Raw genomic sequence first — 20089 nt, 5'->3', positions numbered from 1 at the left:
CCAATGATTTTAACAGTCTGATGTCCTTGTGACAGAAGCTGTTTTTCAGTCTCTCTGTCCGAGCTTTGATGCACCTGTACTGACCTCGCCTTCTGGATGGTAGCGGGGTGAACAGGCAGTGGCTCGGGTGGTTATTGTCCTTGATGATCTTTTTGGGGGTGGCAGGTAGCCTAGTGTTTAGAGTGTTGGACCAGTAACTGAAAGGTTGCAAGATCAAATCCCCAAGCTGACAAGGTAAAAATATGTAATTCTGTTCCTGGACAAGGCAGTTAACCCACGGTTCCTAGACTGTCATTGTAAATAAGAATTTAAGATGGCGGAACCGCAAAAGTTCTTCTGTGCAAAGGTGTTTATTTACAAGTGATTCCGGAACAGAAAACAACAGTACTGCAATCAACGTCTACCTTATGGGACAGCTTAACAACAATGCTGCCCCATCCACAGCTCAATCCAAAAAATCCCCCTTAGAGACTGGAGAGAGGCTCCTTTTGTAGGGCTAGCCCCTCCCCTCAGAACAATTAACCCTAATTAATTAATCAATTAACAATACAAACCTACATTTTCCATGAACTAAACATACTAAAGGATATACATTGCAACACGGTTTTAAACAATATCACAACATAACATTTACAACATTACATCACTACTGATAATATCTTTCAATATGCCCATATGCATTAATGAGCCATTTGGGACAGGCACTATAAAGCCAACCCAATTCCCTTAGCTCGGGTCCTTTTCCAGCATACCCAGAAGCTACAGAGATGGAGAGAGAGGAACAGAACAAACAAACAATGCGCTCATCCACAACATTGATAAGTATAAAATGCATGCACCAAGACAGAAGTTAAATTGTGTGTCGACCCACATTGTTAACTTATGGTATAATGGCGCAGGGAGGAGTGATGAATATGTGTATATATAAGAACCAAATGCTGCCCGCGGCCAGTGACGGACTTCTACGTCACAAACTGACTTGCCTACTTAAACAAGGGTAAAATATATATTTTTGGCCTTCCTGTGACATTGGGTACTGTAGGAATCCTGGAGGGCAGGTAGTTTACCCCCAGTGATGCATTGTGCAGACCGCACCACCCTCTGGAGACCCATATGGTTGTGGGCGGTGCAGTTGCCATACCAGGCGGTGATACAGCCTGACAGGATGCTCTCAATTGTGCATCTGTAAATGTTTGTGAGGGTTTAGGTGACAAGATATATTTCTTCAGCCTCCTGAGGTTGAAGAGGCGGTGTTGTGCCTTCTTCACCACACTGTCTGTGTGGGTGGACCATTTCAGTTTGTCCTTGATGTGTATGCTAAGGAACTTGAAGCTTTCCACCTTCTCCACTGCTGTCCCATCATTGTGGATAGGGGGTGCTCCCTCTGTTGTTTCCTGAAGTCCATGATCATCTCCTTTGTTTTGATGATGTTGAGTGAGAGGTTGTTTTCCTGACACCACACTCTGAGTGTCCTCACCTCCTCCTTATAGGCCACCTCGTCATTGTTGGTAATCAAGCCTACTACTGTTGTGTCATCTGCAAACTTTATGATTGAGTTGGAGACTTGCATGGCCATGCAGTCATGGGTGAAGAGGGAGTACAGGAGCGGGCTGAGCACGCACTCTTGTGGGGCCCCAGTGTTGAGGATCAGCGAAGTGGAGATGTTGTTTCCTAACTTCCCCACCTGGGGGCGGCCAGTCAGGAAGTCCAGGACCCAGTTGCACAGGCCGGGGTTGAGACCAAGGGCTTTAAGCTTAATGATGAGCTTGCAGGGTACTATGGTGTTGTATGCTGAGCTATAGTCAATGAACAGCATTCTTACATAGGTTTTCCTCTTGTCCAGATGGGATAGGGCAGTGTGCAGTGTGATGGAGATTGCATCGTCTGTGGACCTATTGGGACGGTAAGCAAATTGATTTGGGTCTAGGAGGACAGGTAAGGTGGAGGTGATATGATCCTTGACTGGTCTCTCAAAGCATTTCATGATGACAGAAGTCATTTAGTTCAGTTACCTTTGCCTTCTTGGGTGCAGGAACAATGGTGGCCATCTTGAAGCATGTGGGGACAGCAGACTGGGATAGGAAGAGATTGAATATGTCCGTAAACACACCAGCCAGCTGGTCTGCACATGTTCTGAGGACGCAGCTAGGGATGCTGTCTGGGCTGGCAACCTTGCGAGGGTTAGCACGTTTAAATGTCTTACTCACGTAGGCCACGAAAAAGGAGTGAATACAGTCCTTGGTAGCGGGTCGCGTCGGTGGCATTGTATTATCCTCAAAGCGGGCAAAGAAGGTGTTTAGTTTGTCTGGAAGCAAGACGTCGGTGTCCGTAACGTGGCTGGTTTTCCTTTTGTAGTCCGTGGTTGTCTGTAGACCCTGCCACATATGTCTCGTGTCTGAGCTGTTGAATTGTGACTCCACTTTGTCTCCACACTCAAATTTGTCTTGTTTGATTGTCTTGCGGAGGGAATAACTACACTGTTTGTACCATAAATGCCTGATTGTTGGAGCGCTGCAGAGTTACTTTGCTCCATTCATCTCTGGATCGATCCTGACTAGTCTCGGAAAAACATCCCCACATCATGATGCTGCCACCACAATGCTTCACCATAGGGATGGTGCCAGGTTTCCTCTAGACGTGACGCTTTGCATTCAGGCCAAACAGTTCCATCTTGGTTTCATCAGACCAGAGAATCTTGTTTCTCGGTCTAAAAGTCCTTTAAGGGCCTTTTGGCAAATTCCAAGCGGGCTGTCATGTGCCTTTTTACTGAGGAGTGGCTTCCATCTGGCCACTCTACAATAAATGCCTGATTAGGGGAGTGGTTTAGAGATGGTTGTCCTTCTGGAAGGTTCTCCCATCTCCCCATAGGAACTCTGGAGCTCTGTCAGAGTGACCATCGGGTTCTTGGTCACATCTTGGTCACATCTTGGTCACATCCCCAGGAAGCACCTAAGCTCAATTTTGAGTCTCATAGCAAAGGGTCTGAATACTTATGTAAATAAGGTATATCTGTTTTTATTTTTTATGTATTTGTAGAAGTTTTTGCCATTGTGGGGTATTGTGTGTAGATTGATGAGGATTTTACATTTTTTAAATCAATTTTAGAATAAGGCTGTAATGTAACAAAATGTGGAAAGAGTCAAGGGGTCTGAATACTATACATTTTTATATTAGTTCATAAACTGCCTATACAATATACTGTATGTGCAAGACTATGTATTGACAAAATGTTTACTCAACTTGCTGTGACGAAGGACATGCAGCCGAAACGCACCTGGGTTCATAATCTTTGTTTCCATTGAACATGGCATACAAATAAAGGCATTTTAATATATTATTTTTAGAGTGCCTTGGTACTCCTTTCACCTCCTGTACCTTTGTCTTTCCTTTAGGCACATAATATATCCCAGATGCCCTGAGCAGGAAGTAGCGACGTTTCCACGATTTCTTCCCGTCCTCTCTCAGATACAGCAGCCCCTCCAGGTCTGGGACGATGAGAGAAGGCCCATCAAAATTTTCCTGGACTCAGAAATAAAAAATAAGGTTTGTGGAAGTGTTTGCGGGTTTAGATAATCCTGATTTTCTCAAGAGGTAGGAGAACACCAACAAAATATTGGTACAGTAAATGTGTGTTCTGTATAGGCTATAGAGAAGACTACAGGTGTGTATGTGATAACTCACCTTTAGCAGAAGTTCCTTATGCCTTTCTTTTATCTCATTAATAGATTTTTGGTCTTTCTTCCATAGGTAGAATATCTTGAAGTTGACGTGAAAAAAAGCGAAAAGACAATGTCAGCACAAGGATATAAATAATGGAACTAAAACAAAGAGCTTGGTTGCTAGTTTGTCTCTACTTAAACCACTTTTTTGTTTGGTAAAACGTTGGCAGAAGTAGAGACAGATCACTGGCTTAAATTAGAAGCACAGTTAACTGCACTATTTTGTGTGAACTCTGGGTCATGTTCATATGGGCACGAAATGGAAAACGTTTTAAAAGAGCTTGCAACAGAAAACAAAAAATATTTTATTGGGGGGGGGGGGGGTGGGGGTCCAGGTAACTTCTCCCTGTTTCAGTCTATTTTCTTCCGTTTGGTGCTTAATGTTTGGAGCCCAGTCCTCTACTGTACTCACCTGGGGGTCCTTGAAGAAGAGATATTTGTTGGGTCTCAGAAGGAAAATTATTTGGTTTTTACTGTCTCGTGTCCATGCAAAAAGAGGCTCCACTAGATACTCATGGTCTTCAAACCCCCTTTCTGCATTGAGAACAAAAGAGGAGCCTCATTTCTTTATGAAAATGATATACATCAATCATACAATGTCAAATCTTAAATCATACCTAAAGTACACTAAATTACCAAAAGTATGTGGACACCTGGTCGTTCGTCCACACCGATATCGACAAACCATTTCTGTATGGGCCTCCCTTTTTTCACAGGGGTATTGCTATGCTGAAACAGGAAAGGGTTTTCCACAAACGATTGCCACAAAGTTGGAAGCACAAATCAAATCAACCTTTTTACATCAGCAGATGTTACAAAGTGCTTATACAGAAACCTAGCCTAAAACCCCAAACAGCAATGAATGCAGATGTAGAAGCACAGTGGTTAGGAAAAACTCCCTAGAAAGGCAGGAACCTAGGAAGAAACCTAGAGAGGAGCCAGTCTCTGAGGGGTGGCCAGTCCTCTTCGCCTAGAATTTCATTGCATGCTGTATCATCAAGATTTCCCTTCACTGGAACTAAGGGGCCTAGCCCGAACCATAAAAACACCCCAGACCATTATTCCTCCTCCACCAAACTTTACAGTGGTCACTATGCATTTGGACAGGTAGCGTTCTCCTGGCATCCGCCAAACCCAGATTCGTCCATCAGACTGCCAGATGGTGAAGCGTAATTTATCATTCCAGTGAACGTGTTTCCACTGCTCCAGAGTCCAGTGGTAGCAAGCTTTATACCACTCCAGCCGACGCTTGGCATTGCGCATGGTGATCTTAGGCTTGTGTGTGGCTGCCCGGCCATGGAAACCCATTTCATGAAGCTGCTGATGAATAGTTATTGTGCTGACGTTGCTTCCAGAGGCAGTTTGGAACTCGGTAGTGAGTGTTGCAACTGACGACAGATGATTTTTACGCGCTACGCACTTCAGCACTCAGCAGTCCCATTTTGTGAGACGTTGTTGCGCCTAGATATTTTCACTTCACAATAACATCACCTCTAGCAGGACAGATATTTGACAAACTGACTTGTTGGAAAGGCGGCATCCTATGACGGTGCCACGTTGAAAGTCACTGAGCTCTTCAGTAAGGCCATTCTACTGCCAATGATTGTCTATGGAGATTGCATGGCTATGTACTCGATTTATACAACTGTCAGCTGAAATAGCTGAATCCACTCATTTGAAAGGGTGTCCACATACTCTTGTATATATAGTGTACCTTGACTGCACTTGATTGAGCTTGCTTGGTGCAATGGAACCAATGGAAGAGCCCAAAAAGTGCAAACCTGACCCAACTGGCTCTTCAGCCGGGCTTCAGCCGGACAGAAGTGCCCAGCTTCAGAAGGGCTTCAGCCGGACAGAAAACAAATACCACCTGAACCAAGGTCTGGTGTGTATGATTCTCACCAGTCTGCAGCTCGGGGTTGGTTTCACACAGGCTCCAGTCCATGCCGAAGTCACAGTGGGTCTTCTCAAACAGATTATCCAGCACGTCCCTGACCGTCTGTCTCTCGTCCACCATCAGTGTCTTGGAGCTGCCATCACTCATCATCACCTTCACTACCATCTACCAGGAGGTACATACAAATAGCCATTGAAATATAAGTACTTATTGAGTACACTCAATATGACTGCTGGCCCACCCATCACAGAATGTTGACTTAAATGGGGATTGCCATTCTAGTAATCAACAATGATTACTAGAAACATTTGCATATATTTGCATTTTTATGCAACTCAAAGTGCATGATATAGGGGTAGCTCAAATCCTCACAATGTGAAGCTGTTATAGCCGGTTTAGTGAAATTAACCCACTATACCTTCTTAACCTTGGCTTCTTTTAGCTTCTCCAGAGCCAGCTTGATTTTGTCAGTTTTGGCTTGTGCTTCGGCCTCTCCCTGGAAATAGTTTAGTATACTGTTTGATTAAAAGAGCAGGAATGTGAAAAAGTGCCACACCCACATGAAAAAATACTACTTTACTATAGACACCTACAGTACTTACAGTAGAATTCTATATTAAACTGTAGTATACTGTACAATACCAAACTACTACACACTGTAGTATCCCTCGATCATGTGTAGTACTTACCATAGAATGCTGTAGTATACTGGAAAATACTATAGTAAATACTACAGTATTAACCAAAATAACACTGTAGTAAATACTACAGTAATGTCAGCAAAAACACTAGTTTTTACTATAGTAAATATTACTGTATCTTATTTGCATATACTCCGCTCATTCGCAATTCATGCCACCCATAACTGAGAAACCTACATGCAGAGTATAGAACATATATTGTGTTCTGTACAGTTTATAGAAAAGAGCAGAGGCTCTGAACTATCCGTTCATAGAACTTTCCTTTCAGACCTCAGTCATACCTAGCTATAGGTTATGGAGAATTTGCTCTTTTAGCATTTCTCCAGTAGGTTTCCTGAAGGAGAAAGCCTCCACTTATATGTCAAAGATAATAAAACAAATACACCATAGTAAATACTACACTGATGTCCTCAATAACACTACAGTAAATATACAATATAATACAATCTGCAAAAACCCTACATTCATTACTTTAGTATATACTACTATTTTACAGTATTTTAAATACACCTTAGTAAGTATTCACTTTTGTAGTGTTTTTGTACAAAAATCTACAGCGAATACTATAGTCATTATACCATAATATTTTTTATGTGGCAGTTTACTGTATATTGGCAGTAATTAGCTACAAAAGTAGAAAGGTAAGATGCCTTGATATGCAAATCAATAGAACTGCAGAACTCAAGGGCCTGATATTGTGCACCCCTGCATTTGAAACAGAAATAGTTCTGTAATCTTAGTTGAGACCTGAAGACTTGCATTAGCTGCCCTGGCTATCGCCTAGGGTTACACAGTCATAGTTACCGGTGGAAGTGGTTTGGGGGGTTCAGGAGGTAGAGAGGATGAGGAGGACGCCAGCGATGACATTTGGGACAAGGAGATAGGTGCACGGACATTTTGTTGTTGGGTGGAATAGCCAGACTTGTGCTGCTGTGTGTGGACATGTCCCGTCTCGGTTGCGTTCAGTTTCTCCCCTGTCTCTGACAAATCTGACCCCAGATCAGCCATCAGAGCGTCCAGGTCATGATCCTCTAGCTCATTTAGAGATTCTGCCAGAGGAAGATGGGAAATGAGGGGTTTATCTTAGACGTGATAACACAACCACTTCCCTTCTTATGAATACTTTACCATTCAAACTCATGTACTAGTGAAATGTGCTTAATAAGGTTGTTATTGGCAAGCAGGACTTAAAATATTTGTCATATGCTCATTGAATAACTTCCGGCGCCGACAGAGATGGCCGCCTCGCTTCGCGTTCCTAGGAAACTATGCAGTTTTTTGTTTTTTTACGTGTTATTTCTTACACTAGTACCCCAGGTCATCTTAGGTTTCATCACATACAGCCGAGAAGAACTACTGAATATAAGATCAGCGTCAACTCACCACCAGTACGACCAAGAATATGTTTTTCGCGATGCGGATCCTGTGTTCTGCCTTACAACCAGCGCCACGGGATGGTTCCCATGCAGCGACCCAAAAAAACGACTCAGAAAAAGAGGGAAACGAAGCGGTCTTCTGGTCAGACTCCGGAGACGGGCACATCGTGCACCACTCCCTAGCATTCTTCTTGCCAATGTCCAGTCTCTTGACAACAAGGTTGATGAAATCCGAGCAAGGGTAGCATTCCAGAGGGACATCAGAGACTGTAACGTTCTCTGTTTCACGGAAACGTGGCTCACTGGAGAGACGCAATCCGAAGCGGTGCAGCCAGCGGGTTTCTCCACGCATCGCGCGGACAGAAACGAACATCTTTCTGGTAAGAAGAGGGGCGGGGGCGTATGCCTTATGGCCAACGTGACATGGTGTGATGAAAGAAACATACAGGAACTCAAATCCTTCTGTTCACCTGATTTAGAATTCCTCACAATCAAATGTAGACCGCATTATCTACCAAGAGAATTCTCTTCGATTATAATCACAGCCGTATATATCCCCCCCCAAGCAGACACATCGATGGCTCTGAACGAACTTTATTTAACTCTCTGCAAACTGGAAACGATTTATCCGGAGGCTGCATTCATTGTAGCTGGGGATTTTAACAAGGCTAATCTGAAAACAAGACTCCCTAAATTTTATCAGCATATCGATTGCGCAACCAGGGGTGGAAAGACCCTGGATCATTGTTACTCTAACTTCCGCGACGCATATAAGGCCCTGCCCCGCCCCCCTTTCGGAAAAGCTGACCACGACTCCATTTTGTTGATCCCTGCCTACAGACAGAAACTAAAACAAGAAGCTCCCACGCTGAGGTCTGTCCAACGCTGGTCCGACCAAGCTGACTCCACACTCCAAGACTGCTTCCATCACGTGGACTGGGAGATGTTTCGTATTGCGTCAGCCAACAACATTGACGAATACGCTGATTCGGTGTGCGAGTTCATTAGAACGTGCGTTGAAGATGTCATTCCCATAGCAACGATTAAAACATTCCCCAACCAGAAACCGTGGATTGATGGCAGCATTCGTGTGGAACTGAAGGCGCGAACCACTGCTTTTAATCAGGGCAAGGTGTCTGGTAACATGACTGAATACAAACAGCGCAGCTATTCCCTCCGCAAGGCTATCAAACAAGCTAAGCGCCAGTACAGAGACAAAGTAGAATCTCAATTCAACGGCTCAGACACAAGAGGCATGTGGCAGGGTCTACAGTCAATCACGGACTACAGGAAGAAACCCAGCCCAGTCACGGACCAGGATGTCTTGCTCCCAGGCAGACTAAACAACTTTTTGCCCGCTTTGAGGACAATACAGTGCCACTGACACGGCCTGCAACGAAAACATGCGGTCTCTCCTTCACTGCAGCCGAAGTGAGTAAGACATTTAAACGTGTTAACCCTCGCAAGGCTGCAGGCCCAGACGGCATCCCCAGCCGCGCCCTCAGAGCATGCGCAGACCAGCTGGCCGGTGTGTTTACGGACATATTCAACCAATCCCTATACCAGTCTGCTGTTCCCACATGCTTCAAGAGGGCCACCATTGTTCCTGTTCCCAAGAAAGCTAAGGTAACTGAGCTAAACGACTACCGCCCCGTAGCACTCACATCCGTCATCATGAAGTGCTTTGAGAGACTAGTCAAGGACCATATCACCTCCACCCTACCTGACACCCTTGACCCACTCCAATTTGCTTACCGCCCAAATAGGTCCACAGACGATGCAATCTCAACCACACTGCACACTGCCCTAACCCATCTGGACAAGAGGAATACCTATGTGAGAATGCTGTTCATCGACTACAGCTCGGCATTCAACACCATAGTACCCTCCAAGCTCGTCATCAAGCTCGAGACCCTGGGTCTCGACCCCGCCCTGTGCAACTGGGTACTGGACTTCCTGACGGGCCGCCCCCAGGTGGTGAGGGTAGGCAACAACATCTCCTCCCCGCTGATCCTCAACACTGGGGCCCCACAAGGGTGCGTTCTGAGCCCTCTCCTGTACTCCCTGTTCACCCACGACTGCGTGGCCACGCACGCCTCCAACTCAATCATCAAGTTTGCGGACGACACAACAGTGGTAGGCTTGATTACCAACAACGACGAGACGGCCTACAGGGAGGAGGTGAGGGCCCTCGGAGTGTGGTGTCAGGAAAATAACCTCACACTCAACGTCAACAAAACTAAGGAGATGATTGTGGACTTCAGGAAACAGCAGAGGGAACACCCCCCCCCATCCACATCGATGGAACAGTAGTGGAGAGGGTAGCAAGTTTTAAGTTCCTCGGCATACACATCACAGACAAACTGAATTGGTCCACTCACACAGACAGCATCGTGAGGAAGGCGCAGCAGCGCCTCTTCAACCTCAGGAGGCTGAAGAAATTCGGCTTGTCACCAAAAGCACTCACAAACTTCTACAGATGCACAATCGAGAGCATCCTGGCGGGCTGTATCACCGCCTGGTATGGCAACTGCACCGCCCTCAACCGTAAGGCTCTCCAGAGGGTAGTGAGGTCTGCACAACGCATCACCGGGGGCAAACTACCTGCCCTCCAGGACACCTACACCACCCGATGCTACAGGAAGGCCATAAAGATCGTCAAGGACATCAACCACCCGAGCCACTGCCTGTTCACCCCGCTGTCATCCAGAAGGCGAGGTCAGTACAGGTGCATCAAAGCTGGGACCGAGAGACTGAAAAACAGCTTCTATCTCAAGGCCATCAGACTGTTAAACAGCCACCACTAACATTGAGTGGTTACTGCCAACACACTGTCAATGCCACTGACTCTACTCCAGCCACTTTAATCATGGGAATTGATGGGAAATTATGTAAATATATCACTAGCCACTTTAAACAATGCTACCTTATATAATGTTACTTACCCTACATTATTCATCTCATATGCATACGTAGATACTGTACTCTATATCATCGACTGCATCCTTATGTAATACATGTATCACTAGCCACTTTAACTATGCCACTTGGTTTACATACTCATCTCATATGTATATACTGTACTCGATATCATCTACTGTATCTTGCCTATGCTGCTCTGTACCATCACTCATTCATATATCTTTATGTACATATTCTTTATCCCCTTACACTGTGTATAAGACAGTAGTTTTTTTTGGAATTGTTAGTTAGATCACTTGTTCGTTATTACTGCATTGTCGGAACTAGAAGCACAAGCATTTCGCTACACTCGCATTAACATCTGCTAACCATGTGTATGTGACAAATACATTTGATTTGATTTGATTTTGATTTGATATGCATCAACTCTAATTGTAAACCAGGTAGTTTGGGTCCAGTATTTCAGCCATATGTATATGTAAGGGATACATGCAGACGTTCAGTACATTACACTCTTAGAAAAAAGGGTTCCAAAAGGGTTCTCCGGCAGTCCCCATAGGAGAACCCTTTTGGGTTCCATTTAGAACCCTCTGTGGAAAGGGGGTCTACATGGAACCAAAACGGGTTCTTCAAAGTGTTCTCCTATGGAGACAGCTGAAGAACCCTTTTTGGTGCTAGATAGCACCTTTTTTTCTAAGATTGTACCTTGGAAATAATGGACGACGAAGCATGATGAGGCGGAGCTGAGTCCCTTTGTGTAGTTCCTTTTTCCAAGGTAATGTACAGAACGAAGGTGTTCATCCGCTAATACCACAGTTTCCAAAGAAAACAATACTAAAGTACACATTTACTGGTAGAAATGAAACATTTTCATTGATATTAAATATTAAACAACAGCAAAGTAGCTGCATTTGCATTTGTTTAAGCTGTTTTCTATTGACATTCATGTGGATACATCCATAAGGAGCTGATGATGCCAGTTTTTTGCCTGGCATAGCTAGAAAAGTGGTTTGAGCCGACATACACTTTTACTGCTCTAATTACGTTTGGAAACAATTTACAATAGCAGTAAGGCACCTCGGGAACTTGTGGTGCATGGCCAATATACCACTGCTAATGGCTGAATGCTGATTGGCTTCCGTCGTGCCTAAGAATAGACCTTAGCCGTGAAATATTAGCCATGTACCACACTCCCTCAGGCCTTATTGCTTAAATACAGTTGAAATCGGAAGTTTACATACACCTTAGCCAAATACATTTAAACACAGTTTTTCACAAATCCTGTCATTTAATCCTGGTAACAATCCCTGTCTTAGGTCAGTTAGGATCACTTTTTTCTAAGAATGTGAAATGTCAGAATAATAGTAGGGAGAAGGATTTATTTCAGCTTTTATTTCTTTCATCACATTCCCAGTGGGACAGAAGTTTACATACACTCAATTGGTATTAGGTAGCATTGCCTTTAAATTGTTTAACTTGGGTCTAACGTTTCGGGTAGCCTTCCACAAGCTTCCCGCAATAAGTTGGATGAATTTTGGCCCATTCCTCCTGACAGAGCTGGTGTAACTGAGTCAGGTTTGTAGGCCTCCTTGCTCGTACACGCTTGTCAGTTCTGCCCACAAATTTTCTATGGGATTGAGGTCAGGGCTTTGTGATGGCCACTCCAATACATTGACTTTGTTGTCCTTAAGCCATTTTGCCACAACTTTGGAAGTATACTTGATGTCATTGTCCATTTGGAAGATCCATTTGCGATCAAGCTTTAACTTCCTGACTGATGTCTTGGGATGTTGCTTCAATATATCCACATCATTTTCTTTCCTCATGATGCCATCTATTTTGTGAAATGCACCAGTTCCTCCTGCAGCAAAGCACCCCCACAACATGATGCTGCCACCCCTGTGCTTCGCGGTTGGGATGGTGTTCTTCGGGCTTGCAAGCCTCCCCCTTTTTCCTCCAATCATAACATTGGTCATTATTGCCAAACAGGTTTATTTTAGTTTCATCAGGCATTTGGAAATTGCTCCCAAGGATGAACCAGACTTGTGGAGGTCCCAATAAAATTCAGAGGTCTTGGCTGATTTCTTTTGATTTTCCCATAACGTCAAGCAAAAATGCACAGAGTTTGAAGGTATCCCTTGAAATACATCCACAGGTACACCTCCAATTGACGTCAATTAACCTATCAGAAGCTTCTAAAGCCATGACATCATTTTCTGGAATTTTCCAAGCTGTTTAAAGGCACAGTCAACTTAGTGTATGTAAACTTCTGACCCACTGGAACTGTGATACAATGAATTATAAGGGAAATAATCTGTCTGTAAACAATTGTTGGAAAAATTACTTGTGTCATGCACAAAGTAGATGTCTTAACCGACTTGCCAAAACTATAGTTTGTTAACAATACATTTGTGGAGTGGTTGAAAAACGAGTTTTAATGACTCCAACCTAATGTATGTAAACTTCCGTCTTCAACTGCATACCACCGGTACGATGCAAAAAGACTTGTTTAATGTACTAATTATGTTGGTAACCAGTTTATAATAGCAATAAGGAAACTCTGGGTTTGTGGTATATGGCCAATATACTACACCCCGTTGGGTCTTATTGTGTCAAGATACAATTTCCACTGTTTACTGATGTACTGTTGCATTATGTTTCTCACCGTTCAAATCTGTCAACCCAATAGAGAAGTTGTTTTCTCTCTGTGAGCTGGATGACATTTCTGAGGGCTCCATTTCATACCCAAGACTCTGCCAAAAAAAATGGTTTCAGATGAAATGTTGGCATAGTACAGAACTCAAAAGAAATGGTATGTTTTACATAACACCAATACAGATAGAGAACACTACAACAATATTTGCAACATTTTTACATTCATTCTAAGAAAACCCTCTTCAAGGACCATCTCAGAAGCCACATTTATAAGCTGTGCAGAACACAGTCAAAATTCAAACCTTATACTTCGAATGCAAAAAAAAAAAAAAAAAAGCACTATGGTGAGGATGTGATATCATAGGAAAGTGATTATTTCATCTGATATGTCATATTTTCATAAATGTCCCCAGCAGGCAATTCCAGCAAATCATACACAGTGGATTCGGAAAGTATTCAGACCTCTTCACTTTTTCCACATTTTGTGACGTTACAGCCTTATTCTAAAATTGATTACAAAACATTTTTCCTCATCACTCTACACACAATACCCCATAATGACAAAGCAAAAACTGTTTGTAATTTGTTTGCAAATGTATGAACAAAAACAACTGAAATATTATATTAACATAAGTTTTCAGACCCTTTTCTCAGTACTTGTTGAAGCACCTTTGGCAGCGATTACAGCCTCGAGTCGTCTTGGGTATGATGCTACAAGCTTTGCACACCTGTATTTGGGGAGTTTCTCCCATTCTTCTCTGCAGATCCTCTCAAACTCTGTCAGGTTGGAGGGGGAGAGTCGCTGCACAGATATTTTCAGGTCTCTCCAGAAATGTGCTTTTTTAGCATTTCTCCAGTAGGTTTCCTGAAGGAGAAAGCCTCCACTCCTATGTCAAAGATAATAAAACCAATACACCATAGTAAATACTACACTGATGTCCTCAATAACACTACAGTAAATATACAATATAATACACCTTAGTATAAAAATACAGTAAAACTGTAGTATATACTTGTCACGCCCTGGTCTTAGTATTTTGTGTTTATATATTTATTTGGTCAGGCCAGGGTGTGACATGGGTTTATTTTGTGTTGTGTTTTCCTATTGGGGGTTTTAGTAGGCATTGGGATTGTGGCTGAGTAGGGGTGTCTAGCATAGGCTTGGCTGCCTGAGGCTGTTCTCAATCAGAGTCAGGTGATTATCGTTCTCTGATTGGGAACCATATTTAGGCAGCCATATTCTGTGAGTGTTTTCGTGGGTGATTGTTCCTGTCTCAGTGTGTTTGTATTCACCAGACAGGCTGTATAGGTTTTCACATTTTCCGTTTGTTGTTTTTGTATTGTACGTATTCGTTTTCATTAAACATGTATCGAACTAACCACGCTGCATTTTGGTCCGACTCTCCTTCAACGGAAGAAAGCCGTAACAATACTAAAGTAACGAAAGTATGGTTTTTGCAGATTGTATTATACTGTATATTTACTGTAGTGTTTTTAGGGACTGTAGTACACTACTAAAAATCCTAAGTATTCACTGTAGTGTTTTTGTGCAAAAAATCTACAGTGAATACTATAGTCATTATACCATAGTATTTTTTTCTGTGGCAGTTTACTGTATATTGGCAGTAATTAGCAACAAAAACAGAAAGGTAAGATGCCTTGATATGCAAATCAATAGAACTGTAGAACTCAAGGGCCTGATATTGTGCACCCCTGCATTTGAAACAGAAATAGTTATGTAATCTTGGTTGAGACCTGAAGACTTGCATTAGCTCCCCTGGTGTTCGATTGGGTTCAAGTCCGGGCTCTGGCTGGGCCACTCAAGGACATTCAGAGACTTGTCCTGAAGCCACTCCTGCGTTGTCTTGGCTGTGTGCTTAGGGTTGTTGTCCTGTTGGAAGGTGATCCTTCATCAAGGATCTCTCTGTACTTTGCTCCATTTATCTTAGCCTCGATCCTGACTAGTCTCCCAGTCCCTGCCACTGAAAAACATCCCCACAGCATAATGCTGACGTCACAATGCTTCCCCATAGGGATGGTGCCAGGTTTCCTCCATACGTGACGCTTGGCATTCAGGCCAAAGCGTCCAATCTTGGTTTCATCAGACCAGAGAATCTTGTTTCTCATGGCCTAAAAGTCCTTTAGGTGCCTTTTGGCGAACTCTAGGCGTGCTGTCATGTGCCTTTTACTGAGGAGTGGCTTCCGTCTGGCCACTCTACCATAAATGCCTGATTAGGGGAGTGCTGCAGAGATGGTTGTCCTTCTGGAAGGTTTGCCCATCACAAAAGAGGAACTCTCAGAGGAACTCAGAGGAGCTCTGTCAGAGTGACCATCGGGTTCTTGGTCACCTCCCTGACCAAGGCCCTTGTCCCCCGATTGCTCAGTTTGGCCAGGTGGCCAGCTCTAGGAAGTGTCTTGGTGGTTCCAAACTTCTTCCATTTAAGAGTGATCGATGCCACTGTGGTCTTGGGGACCTTCAATGCTGCAGAAACGTTTTGGTACCCTTCCCCAGATCTGTGCCTCAACACAATCCTGTCTCTGAGCTCTACGGACAATTCCTTTGACCTTATGGCTTGGTTTTTGCTCTGACATTGCTCTGACATGCACTGCACCTTATATAGACAGATGTGTGCCTTTCCAAATCATGTCCAGTCAATTTAATTTACCAGAAGTTGACTCCAATCAAATTGTAGAAACATCTCAAGAATAATCAATGGAAACAGGATGCACCTGTCTCACAACAAAGGGTTTGAATACTTATGTAAATATTTGAATACTTATGTTTCTGTTCTTTTTTAAATACATTTGGGAAAAAAATTTAAAACCTGTTCTCACTTTGTCGTTATGGGGTATTGTGTGTAGATTGATGAGGAAAATGTTTTATTTCATCAATTTTAGAATAAGTCTGTAACGTAACAAATGTGGTAAAAGTCAATGGGTCTGAAGACTTTCCGAGTGCACTATATCGTAAACAGTCTATAGAACTGGGTGACCTGCTGACCTGCATATGATCTCACCCTGAAAGAAGTCTATGGGCCAGGAGAAACTGTAATCCATCGTTCGGTTTTCTTTACATCCACTACAAACTACAGCTAACATTATCTACTGCTAGCAGCTAAAAATCAATGGAAGTGATATCGCAGCATCAAACCAGATATTGAGTTGTTTCATTTGCTTGGTTGCCCCTATCACTTCCATTGATTGTTTGCTAGCAGTGTTAGCTGTAGTTTTTAGTGGCTGTTTCATGAAAACCCAGCCATCGATTACAGTTTGTCTGGTCCCATAGACTGCGTACAGGGTGAGAAACCATCTAATATTAAGTTGTAAAATACGGAACTTCCCCTTTAAGAGGAGTTTACTGCTGAGTACAATGTACAATGCACATAGGTATTAGCCAGGATTCTATTAATGGCATGTAATGTTTCATATGGCAAGCCACATACTGTACACACTAGTGTCATGGAGGGCCAAAGTGCTTGAGGACACCTTGGTGCCATGACCTTAATACCAGTGGCTTGTGTCCATTACTCAACCCAGATAATGTTTCTCGTCATTAATTTTACTTTATTTTATTTATTTGACAGAGATAATGCACAATAATCAACACCCTCTGTAAATGTTCCAGATTTAGCCCTAAGGTTAATTTCCATCTGTAGGCTCTGGGTTACACCTCTACAGTCTCAACAAAAACGACTTTTACACAGCTGACGTATGTCTAGTTTGTCCATTTCTGGTAAAAACACTTCTGATGAATCAGGGGTGGTATAAGAGTGGTCCCAGTGAGAACTCACCTGTGTTAGGAGGTCCATCTCTCCCAGCAGGTCAGTGAACATGGAGTCTATATCATCCATCTGTGACAGATAACAAGCAGACATATTTTAGACAAACGTCTGCACACTAGAAGGCCATCAATGAGCCCTATATACCTAAACATGACATCATTGATGTTGACATAAACACTAAGGACCATTATTGTGGCAGACAGAGAATAGGTCTACACAACCAATGCCACTTAAACTTGTAAAATCATGATTAAAGGGATAGTTCAGCCAAATTATAAATGTCCATATTTCTTTCATAACTTTGAAAGCAGTCTATGGACAAAGAGAGGCAGTAATCCAGCTGTGGCTTTTGCCAGCAGCGTACCACCCTGTATACCACTGCTGGCTTGCTTCTGAAGCTAAGCAGGGTTGGTCCGGGTCAGTTCCTGGATGGGAGACCAGATGCTGCTGGAAGTGGTGTTGGAGTGTCAGTAGGAGGCACTCTTTCCTCTGGTCTAAAAAAATATCCCAATTCCTCAGGGCAGTGATTGGGGACACTGCCCTGTGTAGGGTGTAGTCTTTCGGATGGGATGTTAAACAGGTGTCCTGACTCTCTGAGGTCATTAAAGATCCCATGGCACTTATTGTAAGAGTAGGGGTGTTAACCCCAGTGTCCTGGCTAAATTCCTAATCTGGCCCTCAAATCATCACGGTCACCTCATAATCCCCAGTTTACAATTGGCTCATTCATTCCTCTCCCCTGTAACTATTCCCCAGGTCATTGCTGCAAATGAGAATGTGTTCTCAGTCCTTACCTGGTAAAATAAAGGATAAATAAAAAATCAAATAATACTAGCCAATGCCAACAACTGCTAGTTTGAGCTATTTCTAACCAAAAACCAATGTGCTCCAGTTAGCATGTTTTAAATGTCATGCCCATAGTACCACGGGGAGTCTGCAATGTGTTATGTGACCACTAAAATCTCTCCAAGTATGCAGTTTAGATACGAGCACCGTCTCACCAAATTTGAGAGGCCTTCTACAACCACTACTCATTTTTTGGGGTATTTTATTTTTTGCACTGACTCTTTTGCACTGGCTCTATGCACACTCTATTGACTCTACACACACACACACACACACACACACACACACACACACACACACACACACACACACACACACACACACACACACACACACATACTGGTACTCCTTGTATATAGCCTCATTATTGTTATTTTATTGTGTTACTATTTTGTTTTTTATTTATCAAATATTTTTCTTACTTTTTAACTTTGCATTGTTGGGAATGGGCTAGTAAGTAAGCATTTCACAGTCAATTCTACACCTGTTGTATTCGGCGCATGTGGCCTGTGGGCATGCTACTTCTGCACTGACACAATAAAGTGACTCACTAAAGTTCAGACAGAGAGAATGACCTAATGCCTAATCATCAACAATGACTTAGTGTGCATAGAAAGAGATACTGTGGTTCTCGATAGGCTGGCTACATATGTTGAATTTTCTTGTGTTCAAATGGTCCCTCTGTTTTATACTTGTTTTATAACTGTTTTATACTTGTTTTATAACTGTTTTATAATTGTTTTATAACTGTTTTATAATTGTTTTATAACTGTTTTATAATTGAGTACATAAACAATTGCTGGCTGCTACTGTAGAAAGATGTGTTCACTTTAAAGGGGCAATCTTATTCATTTAAATGTCCAGAGTGGATGTTTTTTTAAATTTTATTTCACCTTTATTTAACCAGGTAGGCTAGTTGAGAACAAGTTCTCATTTGCAACTGCGACCTGGCCAAGATAAAGCATAGCAGTGTGAGCAGACAACAAAGAGTTACACATGGAGTAAACAATTAACAAGTCAATAACACAGTAGAAAACAAAGGGGGAGTCTATATACAATGTGTGCAAAAGGCATGAGGAGGTAGGCAGATAATTACAATTTTGCAGATTAACACTGGAGTGATGAATGATCAGATGGTCATGTACAGGTAGAGATATTGGTGTGCAAAAGAGCAGAAAAGTAAATAAATAAAAACAGTATGGGGATGAGGTAGGTGAAAAAGGGTGGGCTATTTACCAATAGACTATGTACAGCTGCAGCGATCGGTTAGCTGCTCAGATAGCTGATGTTTGAAGTTGGTGAGGGAGATAAAAGTCTCCAACAATGTACCAATTCCAGATTGCCCCTTTAACCAACGATGGCTGTTGAAGTATTTCCTAACTGGCCAATGGGCTGTATTTGTGAGTATTGTACAATACTGTATAACTTTTTTATCACATTGCATCAGAACATGAAAGTAATACAATGCCCAATATGAGAAAGTTGAATGTAACAATCACATAATTGTCTTTAGTAGTACTATGAAGAAGCATTAAAGCTCAAATGTAGACTGTAAGGTAACATAACATACAATGACTCTACAAGTAATGCTAAGCATCTATTCACAGACATTTTAAGGAAGCAAAGTCATGTAATAAAAGTCAAAAGACACAAATGTCAAAGATAAACAGCATCCTGTCAAAAATCACCAGAGAGTTTACCTTTTCTAGTTTAATGATCTCCTGGATTACTCTTCGGTAATAGATTAGATATAAGATATTGTATCGTTAAGTACATGTGCACCTTGCACATGTGGGGTTGAATTGGAAATGGTATGACTACTGAGACTGAATGATAGGGGCTCTATTTCCTGTTCTATGCGAAAGTTTACCTTCTTACTGTCACATGACTCAGGAAGAGGTTTGGTTTGTGTCTAACAATGAGGTGGCTTCCTCTTCTTGTCTCCTTAATCTGAACTGGTCTGAAGACTCAGGATAGGTGCCAACAAAATGGTTGACACTTACTGTGAATTTGCTTGCGCCTGTCCAGATTTGATGGAGGATTTAATATTCAGTCTGAAAATCAAAGGTGTTGTTTAATTTTATTATAGGTTGTCTTAAAGTGGCAATCAGTAACAGAGCAACACCCCTCCACTGTTTCGTTAAAAAGATGAGGGATGGGCTGGAGAAATGTAACCACTCTCAAATTCATG

At 42.6% G+C, this 20089-nt stretch overlaps 1 protein-coding gene and 1 non-coding gene across 2 annotated transcripts in view; one reads left to right on the top strand and one right to left on the bottom strand.

The window, feature by feature from the left end:
• The window catches only part of LOC109875180 (amyloid beta A4 precursor protein-binding family B member 1-interacting protein-like), a 36762-nt gene extending 17036 nt beyond the window's left edge, over positions 1-19726 (bottom strand). The window contains exons 1-9 of the mRNA XM_020467404.2: positions 19599-19726; positions 17062-17121; positions 13281-13368; positions 7122-7366; positions 6035-6112; positions 5622-5781; positions 4132-4253; positions 3682-3756; positions 3376-3519 (exon numbers count right to left, since the gene is read on the bottom strand). Of these exons, the coding sequence (XP_020322993.1) occupies positions 3376-3519; positions 3682-3756; positions 4132-4253; positions 5622-5781; positions 6035-6112; positions 7122-7366; positions 13281-13368; positions 17062-17121 (972 nt within the window). The 5' untranslated portion in view covers positions 19599-19726. The remainder of the gene's footprint in view (positions 1-3375; positions 3520-3681; positions 3757-4131; positions 4254-5621; positions 5782-6034; positions 6113-7121; positions 7367-13280; positions 13369-17061; positions 17122-19598) is intronic.
• Positions 6615-6669, top strand: LOC116358700 (U7 small nuclear RNA). The gene has a single exon (XR_004206465.1). It is a non-coding gene; the product is annotated as a U7 small nuclear RNA (small nuclear RNA).
• Positions 19727-20089: the final 363 nt, after the last annotated feature.

Source organism: Oncorhynchus kisutch, linkage group LG30 (assembly GCF_002021735.2).
Source record: "Oncorhynchus kisutch isolate 150728-3 linkage group LG30, Okis_V2, whole genome shotgun sequence".
Taxonomy (NCBI): Eukaryota; Metazoa; Chordata; class Actinopteri; order Salmoniformes; family Salmonidae; genus Oncorhynchus; species Oncorhynchus kisutch.
The sequence above is the reverse complement of the archived record's forward strand: the minus strand, read 5'-3'. Positions and strand labels throughout refer to the sequence as shown.